Genomic DNA, 12015 nt, shown 5'->3' on the forward strand with positions numbered 1-12015 from the left:
TTTCTGATAGGTATAAACTCAGCTGGAGGGACAGCACTGAAGGTGGCGTGTGTGTCAGCTGCGGTGTCTGATGAATCTGTTGCTGGAGATAGCGGGGTATATGAGGCGTCTGTACAAAGGTAGACATCAGCTCTCTCTAGGAAGAAGCCAAAGGCTCAGCTTTGTACACAGGAGTCAGCTGGAATACTGCTGGTTATGATCTTTTCCTGTAATTTGGTGACTAAGCATCTCAATCTCAAATTTCTTAATACTTCTGGAAAAGCCATGAGCAGGTTGAATTTGATTATCAAAATGACCCATGCTTCCCATAGTAGAATTAGCTGAAAACAAGCTCACAGAGAAGGGTTTGAACAGCTGGTTTGGTTGTGGAGGTGCTGGTAAGCTGTGGCTCCTGCCTTGACAGGGGTAGCAGAGCCATCTGGCAAGTGTAAAGCTCCTTTCAGCCATTCTCTTGCCAATGGTAGCCCCGAGTCGGTGTGAAAGGATTTTGGGACGTTTAAGGAAGATAGTAGAAGCACCTCAAACTGCCTCATGGATGTCTATGTGCTGTGATGCATTCCTGAGTGCTTGCCTCCAGTATGTGATTTCTGCTGGCCTGCTAACTCCCCCTGACTACACAGGTTATAGCTGGAGCTGGGCATCACTGCTCTTGCTGGGTTTCTGGACCTCCCTTACTGTTTGCTAAAGCTATCTTGGGGTGGCTTGACAACAAGTTCACTGAAAGTTACTGATCTGACAGATACCTGATTTGACTGCATCTAACATGAGTTTTATTGACATTGAGATGATTTATGGGGTAATTTGTTACATAGAATTATTATGGTTGGAAAAGACCTTTAAGACCATCAAGTCCAACTACTATGTGTCCCAACACAACTGTGCTTATCTTGTAGTCCACCCATTAGTTCATTATCTTCATTAATTCTCTAGACAATGAGTAATCTTTGTTTACATCACAATTCACTTGGACAAGGAAGTGCAACACTTCTGTAAATTGGAGCTCGTGGGCTCAAGCCAAGCAGTGAGACAGCTGGGCGTCTTTGGGCCCTGTGTCTCCTCAACAGCATAGGGAACTCTGTGGAGAGGGGAGGAGGGATAATGAGTGACAGTTACAGAAGACATCCCTTGCACACTTGCATGTCTGATGTTACTTAGTGGTGTTTGGGTTTTGACTTACCAACCTTTGTAATGCCTACGGGGTCACTTTGGTGCTCATAATGGTGAGGGTTGGATGAGCAATACGTTTGTCCTCTGTAGCTGGAATGTAATGAAATGCAAGAGAGTGCCAAGTAATAGGGAAAACACTTAGAAGAGAAGAATGCTAATCCTGTTTTCATGTGCTACAGCATAGCCTCTGAGTCAATTAGACAATGTAGTCTGGAGGACTTTCAGTGCATAAAAGTTAGGAGGAGGAGTGCATTGGGAGGGAGATGATGCAGGCAGCTGTTTCAAGACCACTCACTGTACTCTGTCACTTTCAATGTGCTTAGAGAAGTTTGATTTCTTAAAGAAACAAAGGAACGGCTTAAATCTAATCAAACCTGAGAATTTTTGCTGTCATGACCCAGGACAAGATTGCAATTGTTAAGTCTTATTTCTGTTGCTGGGCAGTCAGGTGTCTTTACTAAAATCCAGTCAAGGGAACCCTTTAAAAATCCCCCACTGCCTTATTTTTGCCATCTTTTGTGTGCCTTTTCTTTGGCAGTGAAGGGGGAAGGCATATGACTTTCTGCTGATAAGCACTGTAATACATACCTCTAAGGATGATTGCACTTCTTAAATAGGCTTTCTTTTAGCTGCTAATTTTACAAAATCCATATACCCAACCCCTGGATGGAAAGGAGAAGATCTTGTATCACCTAAATGGTAACACCTCAATAAGGGGGAAATCACGTACTTAATTGCCTTTGATTTCTTTCAGACCATGTGTGTCAGAAGTGATGGTGTTTGACAGTGATGATGCAGAAGCAGTTGGGACAGCTAAAGTGCAAATTGCAATGAGGTAAGTGCTACATATTTTTCTTGGCAAGAATGGTGTAGAGGATTTAAAAGATGGTGCTTTCTGTTTTGTTTTCTTGTTTATCCTGTCTTATTAACTAACGCCCTCTTTGTAGTGTAACTCAGAATTACACTCAGCTCCAGGAGGTCCTTGGCCCAGTTTTCAGTGGAAATCAACTCTTGACAGTGTGGTACAAAGGCGCAAAGCAGCAATGGGAGCACTGATGGTGCTGGGCTGGAGAAAGCCTTTTGGTGGCTTTTACAGCCTCCTTCAACATGCAGCTCGTGGGGGGAAAAGCTGCTGAGAGTAAATGACAATCATAATCCTCAACCACAAGCAGAGGGCCAGGCCTGGGAAAACAAGCACAGAGGCATCTTAAATGACTTTGTGGAAGGTTATTTATGATTCTAGGAACAATAAGTAGTGCAAAAACTTTCTTATGGCCATCAACAGTAAAGCAGTGATTACCCATAATATCTTCCCTGTTGTACTTCAAGTATTTCTACTTGCAGCTTTTTTATATTGCAGTCATATCAAATCCCTTCAGAAGGCTGCAGTTACAATGCAGCAATTTAGGTAGACCTCAGGAAAAGCCACCTGTGTTAGGTCAGATCTGTAATACATTGTACCTGAATTCCTGTGTTCAGAATGTTCTGGAGTGTTCTAAATTCTGCATGTTCTGGTAGCAAAACTTCATGTAATGTGAAACTGGGTTTCTTCTAAGCCATAGACAAGCCACGGTCCCATTCTAGTTTAATCTTGTTTGTTAATGAAACAGGTGAGATACTCATGCAGTGCAGGGCAGATATCTCTAACAATAGTGCTTTTTTGTGTCTTTCCAATTCAGATATGATGAGAAAACCAAACAATTTGCAATACTAGTCATCCAGCTGAGTAATGTTCCAGTACTGCTGTTACAACAAGATCAGAAAGTGTAAGTGGGTGAAATAAACTCTCTTGAAGTTTTGTTTTGGATTCCAGTGGGAATTATAACAGATGTTGGGTTTTGGTTTTTCACACTCTTAAAAATTTGGCCTTTCTGAAGTGCATCTGCAATTTATGTGTAGCAACATTATGAACTAATAACCTGCAAAATGAAATCAGGTATAGTTTCCTCCTCAAAGGTTTTTATTTGCTAGGAAAAGACTTGTTTGTAATTAGCACCTAGTCAGCAAGGTTCTTAACTTAGCAGTGCCCAGACAGAGCAACTGCATTCGTTCTGCCCCAGAGCTGATCCTTGCACAGATGCGTGTGTGGGAAATATACAGTTTCTACAAAACTCATTCTAGGCACTGTTATTAAATTCAGCTCTGTGCCAAACAAGATGACAAAAATGTGATTATTTTCTTGCACAGCTGTTTCTACCTACAAAAGGGTCTGTTAGCAGTGTGACAGGTTGCACAGATGTAAACAACCACCTTCAACACCATCCCACGGTGTGACGAGATGTTCCTTTTCTTACTCAGGTGGCTGATATGGCAAAGAATAGGATGGGACAGTAATGTCCACAGTGCTTAGGGGGACTTCCACTCTCAGATTTATGGAGCTGTTGCAATGAAGGGAACTGCAGAAGTGTATGTAGTACTGACTGCAGTGCTTTTTTCGTTAGGAACATCCGTGTGGCTGTCCTGCCCTGCTCAGAAAGCACCAGCTGCTTGTTCCGCACCAGACCTGTGGAGGCTTCAGACAATCTTGTGTACAATGAAGTGTTTTGGGTTTCTATCTCTTACCCAGCTTTACGCCAGAAGACTTTGAGGGTCGATGTTTGCACTGTAGACAAGTCTCACCTTGAAGAATGTTTGGTTAGTATTCATCTCTAATATCTTTGTGTTTGTTTCCTCTTTTAATTAGATGAATTTTTAAACTCTGAGGTGTGGCAATTTCTGTGGTTTTTGTTTCTGGGTAACCCTTTGCTCTGTGTTCTTTGCAGTAACAGTTTTGATCAGGAAGACAATTCTGTTAGCTAAATGTTTTGTTCCAGAACTACTGGAGACTTTGTCAGAGTACTAGATTTCCCTTATCTCATGATTTAATCTAAAAACTCTACTTATTTTTCTTCCTTCTGGAAACAGTTTTTGGAATGCAATGGAGAATGGCTTGTAGGAGTTTGGAAGGCACTGTAGAATATTAAAGATCTCTAAAGGATTTTTTGGTAGATGCCTATTAATCTACACTACTGAAATCCACCTGAGTGTAGGTTTTGAATGCTAGTAATTGCCATAGCCAGCTGCCCACTATTGTTAGAAGCACTTTTTTTTGTTGTTCAGAATTACCTGAGCAAGTTGATTTTAACAGAACTATTTTCTGGAGTATTGTACTCCAGAACATGAGCAGGGTGCAGTTGTCCTGCACTATATTCTGTAGCATCTCCCTTGGCTGGATGGATACATGTTTTGTGGTGCATCTACACTTCTTCTTTCACTTGCTTTGCAAAGCACTCTTTGGTTTAGGAAAGCATCTATACACAGGAGCTGTAGGGAAACACTTGTTACTTGGATTGCAAGCCCTAGACAATGTTAAACATAATTAAACATAAAGCATTACTAACGCTGTGGAAATGGAGGGTAAAGAGGGCAATTCTTCTTTTTGTCAAGTTTGACAAAGTAGTCCTGGATTTTCACTCTCATTTCTTCTTACTGGGGTGGTAGCTGTTCATTTTAGTACACTAAAACTCTGGTTTTGCTCTTGATAGGGTGGAGCACAAATTAGCCTTGCTGAAATCTGTAGATCTGGAGAGAAATCAACCCGTTGGTATAACCTCCTTAGTTATAAGTATCTGCAGAAGCAAACCAGGAAAAGTAAACAAGGAAACACTCACTCTGAAGTACCCTGCACTGAAAAAACAGTAAGAACAACTGCTTAAATCAAATCTGTTCTAAACTGTGCTAATGAGGGGGTTTATGTGGCTGAATAGACAAGAAGTGAAGGCCAGTGTGTTTATATTTAGAACTTGAAAATGTCATTAAGCACAGCAAAACAATTAACATGTTGATTACAGATATGCCCTTGTCCTGGGCTAAACACTTACTGAAATCTGCTCCTCACGAAGCTGAGGGTCTGGTGTAAGTGATGTGTGAGCTCTTGCCCTTCTTCCCTCTAGACAGTTCACCTTGCTGCAATGAACTTGCTGAGCGAGTCAAGATACAGACTTTGCATGTGCATGGCATGCAATATGCTCAACCTACAGCTGCACATGTGCAGATGCTCGTGTAGCTGGGGGAGGTGGGTCGAGTATGCTCACACAAGGCTTGACTGAGCACTCTGTGTGCAATAAGCTGCTTGAACAATGCAGGTGTAGAGGCTACAAGCCTCTCCTGTCACCAGAGGAAAGCTGGTTGGGGCTGTTCTGACAGAAGGGCTGGGTACTTTGCAGTTTGGAAGAGACACATCCTTCACAAGAAGCTTCTTGCTCTCCTCAGGACTCAGTCTCAGCACTCTTAGAGCAGACAGCTGTTGAACTGGAAGCGGTGGAGAAGAAACTGGAGGAAAGCAGAAGCACTTTAACTAGTGGAGAGAGCTGGTAGGTAGCATCCTGCTGTCTTAGCACGGAGGGATGATCAGAGTATTTGGGGATTCATGTGCAGAGAAAAAAGCAGATGATACAGAGCAGTGGGAGGCTTCTTCTGTCTCTTTCTGTTATGGTGAAAAATCCTGTTTCTTCTGTTGTGGAGGTTGTGGTTGGGAAATGGGAACAAAGCTGCTAAACATTGAAAGCAGTCAATAGCACGATGCTAATTTTATTATTTGTACAGTTTTCTATGGACATCCATGAAAGCTCCACTGCATGGCACAAGGCTTGGCTTGAATATTCATTTTGGCTGCTGTTTACGTGTTTCAGATTTTATTAATGAAGCTCAACATTTGCAATAAAAAGCAAGCCTGACCAGTGCATTTGATGGAGAAGCCAGCTGTGAGTTCAAAGGAGCTGAAAAGGATGTTAATGCTTCAGCCTCACTTCTTAAACTAAGATTAACAGCATCCTTAGAGCTCCCCTTAAGATGCACTCACCTTAAACTCAGACCATAGGGCAGAACTCTCAGCTGGCTTCTTCAGAAGCAAGATCAGTATGAAGATTTTGACAGTAATGGTTGCCTTCTGCTGCAGCTTCACTCCAGTTTCAATTATTCCCTTATAAGCCTGTGATGTCAGTGGCTACAGGATGTGCCAGGTAGAACTGGCTGCCCTGGGGACATGTTTCTGTCCAGGAGATAACTTGTGCTGCAGCACCTGAGTATTTTCCACAGTAGGCCAGTTCAATAACAAAGCTGTTCTTACCAGGCGAGACGACGAGGTTCCTGAGCAGGAAGAACAGGATGAGATCAGTGAAAATGAAGCGGAGGAGGAGGAAGAATTCTGTGCTGGAAAATTGCTGTGGGAAACAGAAGAAAGTCTGAATTCCCAGCTGCATATGGAAACAGCAGTGAAGGTAAAGTCAGAGGCCTTTTGAACAAAAAGATGAGTTAGGCTTCCTGTTGCTCAGCTGACTGGGTTGCCGTCAGGCTGAGCAAGGCTACAGCAGGTATTTGAAAGTTCATCATTGATGTTTAAATGTTTAACTGCCTGAAATCTTTCTACAGAACTGTACATGACCATTTTGTCCCTCAGCATCATTTCATGCCTTCTTTTTGCTGCTTGTGAAAACTGTTTTCATTAGTGTGCCCGTGGCTTTGTTTGATTCTGAATGTAGCAGCAGTCTAACAAATGTGTGCTGTACAGGTGCTCCCTGTGCATGTAGGTACAGTGATTTGGATCTTTGCTGCAGATGCACAACAAGCAAGGGAATAGTCTTTAGAATCATACCTCTGTTGTGTGTGAGACTGCTAGGTCACACCGATGTACTGGATCAACAGGCAAAGCCCGTTGGAATCGATCGTGTTGTACAGCGATCGATGGATGTGGAGCCCTTAGGGAGCCATGTAGTTAATGTAGCAGCTCCTGAGTTCAAAGAGGGAAGTGTCAGGACACCCTGCCTTAAAAGAGCTAAAGAATCCCTGGCTCTGAATGCGATGCCCCTGGGACTGAAAGCGGAGACGTCTCGCAGGTGGCTGTCAGACAGCCCCGGCTACATGTCATGGGTAAGATGGCAAGCTGCCATTTACACTGCAGTATCTGTCTTTCAGGTGGATAAAGAGACAAACACAGAGAGCCTCGCACAGGCTTCCACTGTGGTTCGTCCCAAAGACAAAAGAGCGGCGAATCCACCGCAGGCACAGTTTGTCAGAGGTAGCACTATCATCCGCTCCAAGACGTTTTCCCCAGGACCACAAAGTCAGTACGTGTGTCGGGTAAGGAAAACACAGGCCTGAGGCTCTAACTGCTGGGTTTTGTTAATGAATGCATGGTCACTTAGCCTGAGCTTTTGAAGAGACCCAACACTGCTTTTCTCTTTCCCCCTTTCATTTCCAAGTTCTCAGTCCTCAACTCCCAAACAGTGTCTTTCCTTGGAATTAATAGTATTAAGCACAAATTTATCAAATGTGCACCTACATTCATGGTACGTGCAGTGTGTTCAGGTGCCCACACTAGCCTGGAAGGGCTGCTGTAAAACAGTGATGAAAAAGCTGCATAGCAAACCCTTTCCTGCTGCTTTAAGGCTGTTCTGTGCTAAGCTGAATGGAGTTGGCTGTGTCTACCAGATTTTAGATGGTGTGAATGTGAAAGCTTGATAGCAAATGGAAAGGTGAGTAGCTGATCATGTCAGGAAAAAAATGTGGAAGCTTGAAATGTCTCCAGTGTTCTTTGTCTGAAGGTAGCTGAACAGGCTGTGTGCTGGGTCGGGATGTCACTTCCACTGCTTTGAAATGTTTGTTCACAATTCTTTCCCAGATTGAGGGTCACTCTAAACTATAAATAACTTGTGTTTTAAACATAATTGGCAAACAGGCAAGCACTGCGTTTTATCAACGCATGACCTGTCCTCAGTGGGCAGCCTCTTACTACAGCTGAGCCAGATTTGATGTACAGGTTCTTTCCAATTTGGAAGCAAGTGCTTCCACAGAAACAAACATTATTTAATTTGCAGGAGTTGCCTGTGCTCAACTGGCAGAGGTACCGTGGCCCAGCACATGCAGATCCCACATGCCTGTTTCCCCCCCCCACCCCACCCCCAACTTTAAGGAGGAACATGAGAAGGGAATTAAACACTACATGAGTTGAGATCTTTTTAAGGGTCTAGAGACAATCACAAAAGAGAGCAGGCTCTATCTGTGTAACATAACTCTTCAGTTGAAAACCCCTGGGGATAGCTTACAAGTAAACCTACCTTTTGCACCACAAGCTTAAAATACTGGTGACTGTAGAAGAGAGAAATCTCAAATAAAATAGTCCTATGTTGTACAGATACCAGAAAAGAGTAAGGGGGGGTAGGAGGTAACTACTTAAAGCTTCTTTTTCTAGGATGCTCTGCTCTGTCTAGTTACTTAGGAGATGGGCAGTGGGGTAGAGTCCCATATTATACCCTAACTTAGTGTCTCTCTTCCCATACAGTATATTCCCAAAAGGAATCGAGTTCAAGGCTTGTGGCAGGATCTGGCTGTGCCAAATGGATGTGTGTTGTGCACACAGCTCGGGATGGCAGCTGTCCACTCTAGCTTTTCATACAACTCTGTAGTTCTGCGTACCTCACTGCTTATAACCACTTTCAGAACTCTGCTCTTGCTAGTAATGTGTGTATGCAGTCCTTGTATTTCTTTCATGATGAATGTTTGGGTTTCACTTTCCTTTTCAGCTGAATCGCAGTGACAGTGACAGTTCCACACTATCCAAGAAGCCCCCCTTCGTTCGCAACGCAATGGAGAGACGAAGTGTCAGAGTGAAACGGGTAAAAACATCACCACTCAGTTTTTTTTCTCTAGCACAGACACTTGGGGTTTTCCCAAAAAAGGAAAGAAAGAAAGGAAGAATTTGCAAATCATAAATCAGTTGCCATGTGCTTTCATTCACAACCTTTGCTTGGTGTATGAGAAGTGTCTCAAGGCCACTTTTCTTTCTTATGTCAGAGTATGACAGGAGTATTTAAGTTGGAACTCCCTTGGAACAATCAGTTTAGGAAGATGGTTCCTGGTATTTTCCATTTTGTCAAAGCAGAAGTAGAACAAACAGTTTTTCTGTGTTTACTGCTGAGAGATTCCTAAGAAATTATAATAAATGTGTATTGTTGTGAGATTCAATACTTACAATAAATGTGAGGAGCTGGGGAAGAGGGTGAGGAGAATGATGTCTCACACAATCAGGTGACCCTGTTGCAGTGACTCTGTGTCACACAATGAACCCCTGTGCCCATTGTGATGGCAATCACTGAAATGCCCCTGGGGTGCTGATGCTGAGCTCCTAAGGAGATGATTTTCCTGAGGCAGGTTGTGTATTAAACTAACAGCAGGCAACATGACATGTTACTGGAAGAAAAAACAAACACAGGTTTTTCTGCTGCATTGTGGATTCAGCTGAAGGGGAGTCATTAAAGTGAGGACCAAGTTGTGTAAGCAAGACTTGTTTGATTTGGAGAAGCTGACAAGGAAGAAATTTAGTGGAAACGCTGAAATCAGAAGGCTTAGCTGTAAGACTTGCTGAAGTTTGTGCTTTCTGTCTTGAGGCAAATGGGAAAGGAGCATCTATAGTGATGTTTGGCCCTTCGTGAGAGAGTGACCGGGGCAGTTCTCAGCACTGTGTTTATGTGCCTTTTCTTTTCCAGCCTTCAGTCAAGTCCTTTGGCACAGAGCGCCTGATCCGCACTTCACTGGACCTGGAGCTGGACCTGCAAGCCTCCAAAACCTGGCACGACCGGCTGGTTCAGGAGATCTCTGTGCTGAGGGAACTGAAGGAACAGCTGGAACAAGCTCAAAGTCAGGGTGAAAAAGAGTTGCCACAGTGGGTGAAGGATGATGAGAGATTTCGACTGCTGCTGAGGCTGGTGGAAAAACGAGTGAGTGATACCTGCCTTGGGATTTGATTCAACGTGTTTGAGAAACAGGGGACTTTGGACAGTCGGGAAATGATGCCCTTAGTGCTACAGTCACTCGTGCCTTTGACTTAGGGTTCCATCAAGCAAGCGATTGATAGTGAATGCTGCAGTCCCCAAGTGTCTGGCTGTTGTCAGTTGTGGTGTACAAGCTGCAGTCTGTGCCTGCCTTCCCAGACAGGAAGGTTGGGAAGACAGCAGTGATGTCTCTCTCTTCTCCTAAGAGAAATAACATGGGTATTAAACTTGTGCATGGATGACACTTAGCTTTACAATAGGAACCTCATGCATATGAAATGAGATGTCAGAAGATAGCAGACTGCCTGGCTTTAAGAGGTTAATGGTATCTATCTGCTTATGAAGGGTGGACTGCAGGCAGGCAGGGATGGAAATAAGACAGCGAGATGGTACAAGGTGCTTTTTGGGGCACAGCTGGAACACGAGTTGCCACCTTCTTGCATGAGCTGATCTGCTGGCTTAAAAAAAAAACAGCATGAAGATGGAGAGAAGGTGCAGATAGCATCATTCTTAGCAAAAAAGGCTCTTTTTACCTTACAAAAGCTCTTTGTTAGAATAGTTAGAATAGAAGCCTGCAGTTCAGCTTCTATGGCTCATGCAGCCTCCAGTCCCCTTACACCTGCAGCTGAAACACTGCTGTACTTGGAGATGAGTTGGGATAAAACATTTCCTCTTAGAAACACAAACAACTCCTTTTCCATTATTCTTTTAGGTGGAAAAAACAGAACACAAGTGTGAGCTCAAGGCGGATAAAATGCTGAGAGCTGCTGCCAAGGATGTGCACAGGCTGCGAGGGCAGAGTCGGAAGGAGCCTCTGGAAGTACAGTCATTCAGGTAACTACAGGTCACTGGTGAAGGGGAGGGAAAAAAAACCTGACCGCTGCCCTGACTTTTGTGTGGATGACTGAGATGCCGAGGAGGGAAAGCTGGTCTTTGGAGAAGTAGCAGTGCTGCGAGTTGAACTGTAAAGACATCTGGTGTGTGGCACGTAAATAAGAGGTGTGTAGGTGGCGGGAGGTTGTGGTGACAGCTGGTGGGATACATTTTAATGTGAATGATGGACACCTCTGGCAAAAATCTCCTGTTGCATTAACAACTGCTCATCTTGTTTTTAAGAGAGAAAATGGCATTTTTCACGCGGCCAAGGATAAACATTCCAACGCTCTCCGCAGACGACGTGTGATCACCGTAAAGTATTTGCTTTCTGGACAATTCCACAGATGCAGTTTGGGGTTTTTGAAGTTATTTATGAGGTATTATGAAGGTACCGAGGCATTTGTATATTAGAGCTTTTGTCAGTACGTGGATGTTTTTGGAGATTTGTAGGTGAAAAGCTATCTGTCATCACAGAAACCAGCATTAAAGTGGCGAGATTGTATAGTTTGTATATTTAGGAATGTATTTTTTGGGAAATAGACTTTTAAATAAGAACAAATGCAGCAGAAGGTGCTGTTATTCTTAAACAATGCTGTTTAGACTTTTTTTGTACAGCTCTACCTTTTAGAGGTTTTACTGCAATAAAAGAAATTTGAAGGAACCTCACCCCTACCTTCTATGATGTTCTGCACCGGACTCTCCTCTTGAGTGATGTGTTTTCTTACCCTGTGGGGTATGCCAAGGGAGCCAGTTTTGACTCCCAAGTGCTGTGAACGAATTCTCTTGTGAGCTGTGAAGCGTTTGTGTTTTCCTGCCAGGTCATGAAAGTGGGTGTGAAGTTCAGAATACTTGCACTTTTAACGTTTGTACTGCAGCTCATGTCTGTAATGGGTCTGTTAAGGTAACGGGGGGCCCGTTGAAACCACTGCTGTGGGAGGAGGGCTGCAGGTTTTAAGTCCATTTTAGGTTTTTCCAATAAAGTGACCTTTCTGGACCAATCTACCTTCTCACCGTTTGTCTTGTGTGAATCTTCTCATCAACTGGCACTTCAGTGGTTCAGTGGGTTTTTGTTTCTGTCGCTAGCTGGAAGTGTACAGCTTTTAACGTGTCCTGCTCTGTGAATCCTTCAGAGCAGGCATTGCGGTGAGGCATGTGGTGGATCTTG

General features: G+C 43.6%; 1 protein-coding gene across 1 annotated transcript in view; it reads left to right on the top strand.

Moving 5' to 3' along the window:
• WWC1 (WW and C2 domain containing 1) overlaps positions 1-11852 on the top strand; it is a 70945-nt gene extending 59093 nt beyond the window's left edge. The window contains exons 12-23 of the mRNA XM_062002974.1: positions 11-119; positions 1922-2002; positions 2847-2933; positions 3609-3801; positions 4692-4844; positions 5419-5519; positions 6278-6425; positions 7120-7284; positions 8727-8819; positions 9690-9920; positions 10687-10808; positions 11091-11852. Of these exons, the coding sequence (XP_061858958.1) occupies positions 11-119; positions 1922-2002; positions 2847-2933; positions 3609-3801; positions 4692-4844; positions 5419-5519; positions 6278-6425; positions 7120-7284; positions 8727-8819; positions 9690-9920; positions 10687-10808; positions 11091-11157 (1550 nt within the window). The 3' untranslated portion in view covers positions 11158-11852. The remainder of the gene's footprint in view (positions 1-10; positions 120-1921; positions 2003-2846; positions 2934-3608; positions 3802-4691; positions 4845-5418; positions 5520-6277; positions 6426-7119; positions 7285-8726; positions 8820-9689; positions 9921-10686; positions 10809-11090) is intronic.
• Positions 11853-12015: the final 163 nt, after the last annotated feature.

Source organism: Colius striatus, chromosome 9 (genome assembly GCF_028858725.1).
Source record: "Colius striatus isolate bColStr4 chromosome 9, bColStr4.1.hap1, whole genome shotgun sequence".
Lineage (NCBI taxonomy): Eukaryota > Metazoa > Chordata > Aves > Coliiformes > Coliidae > Colius > Colius striatus.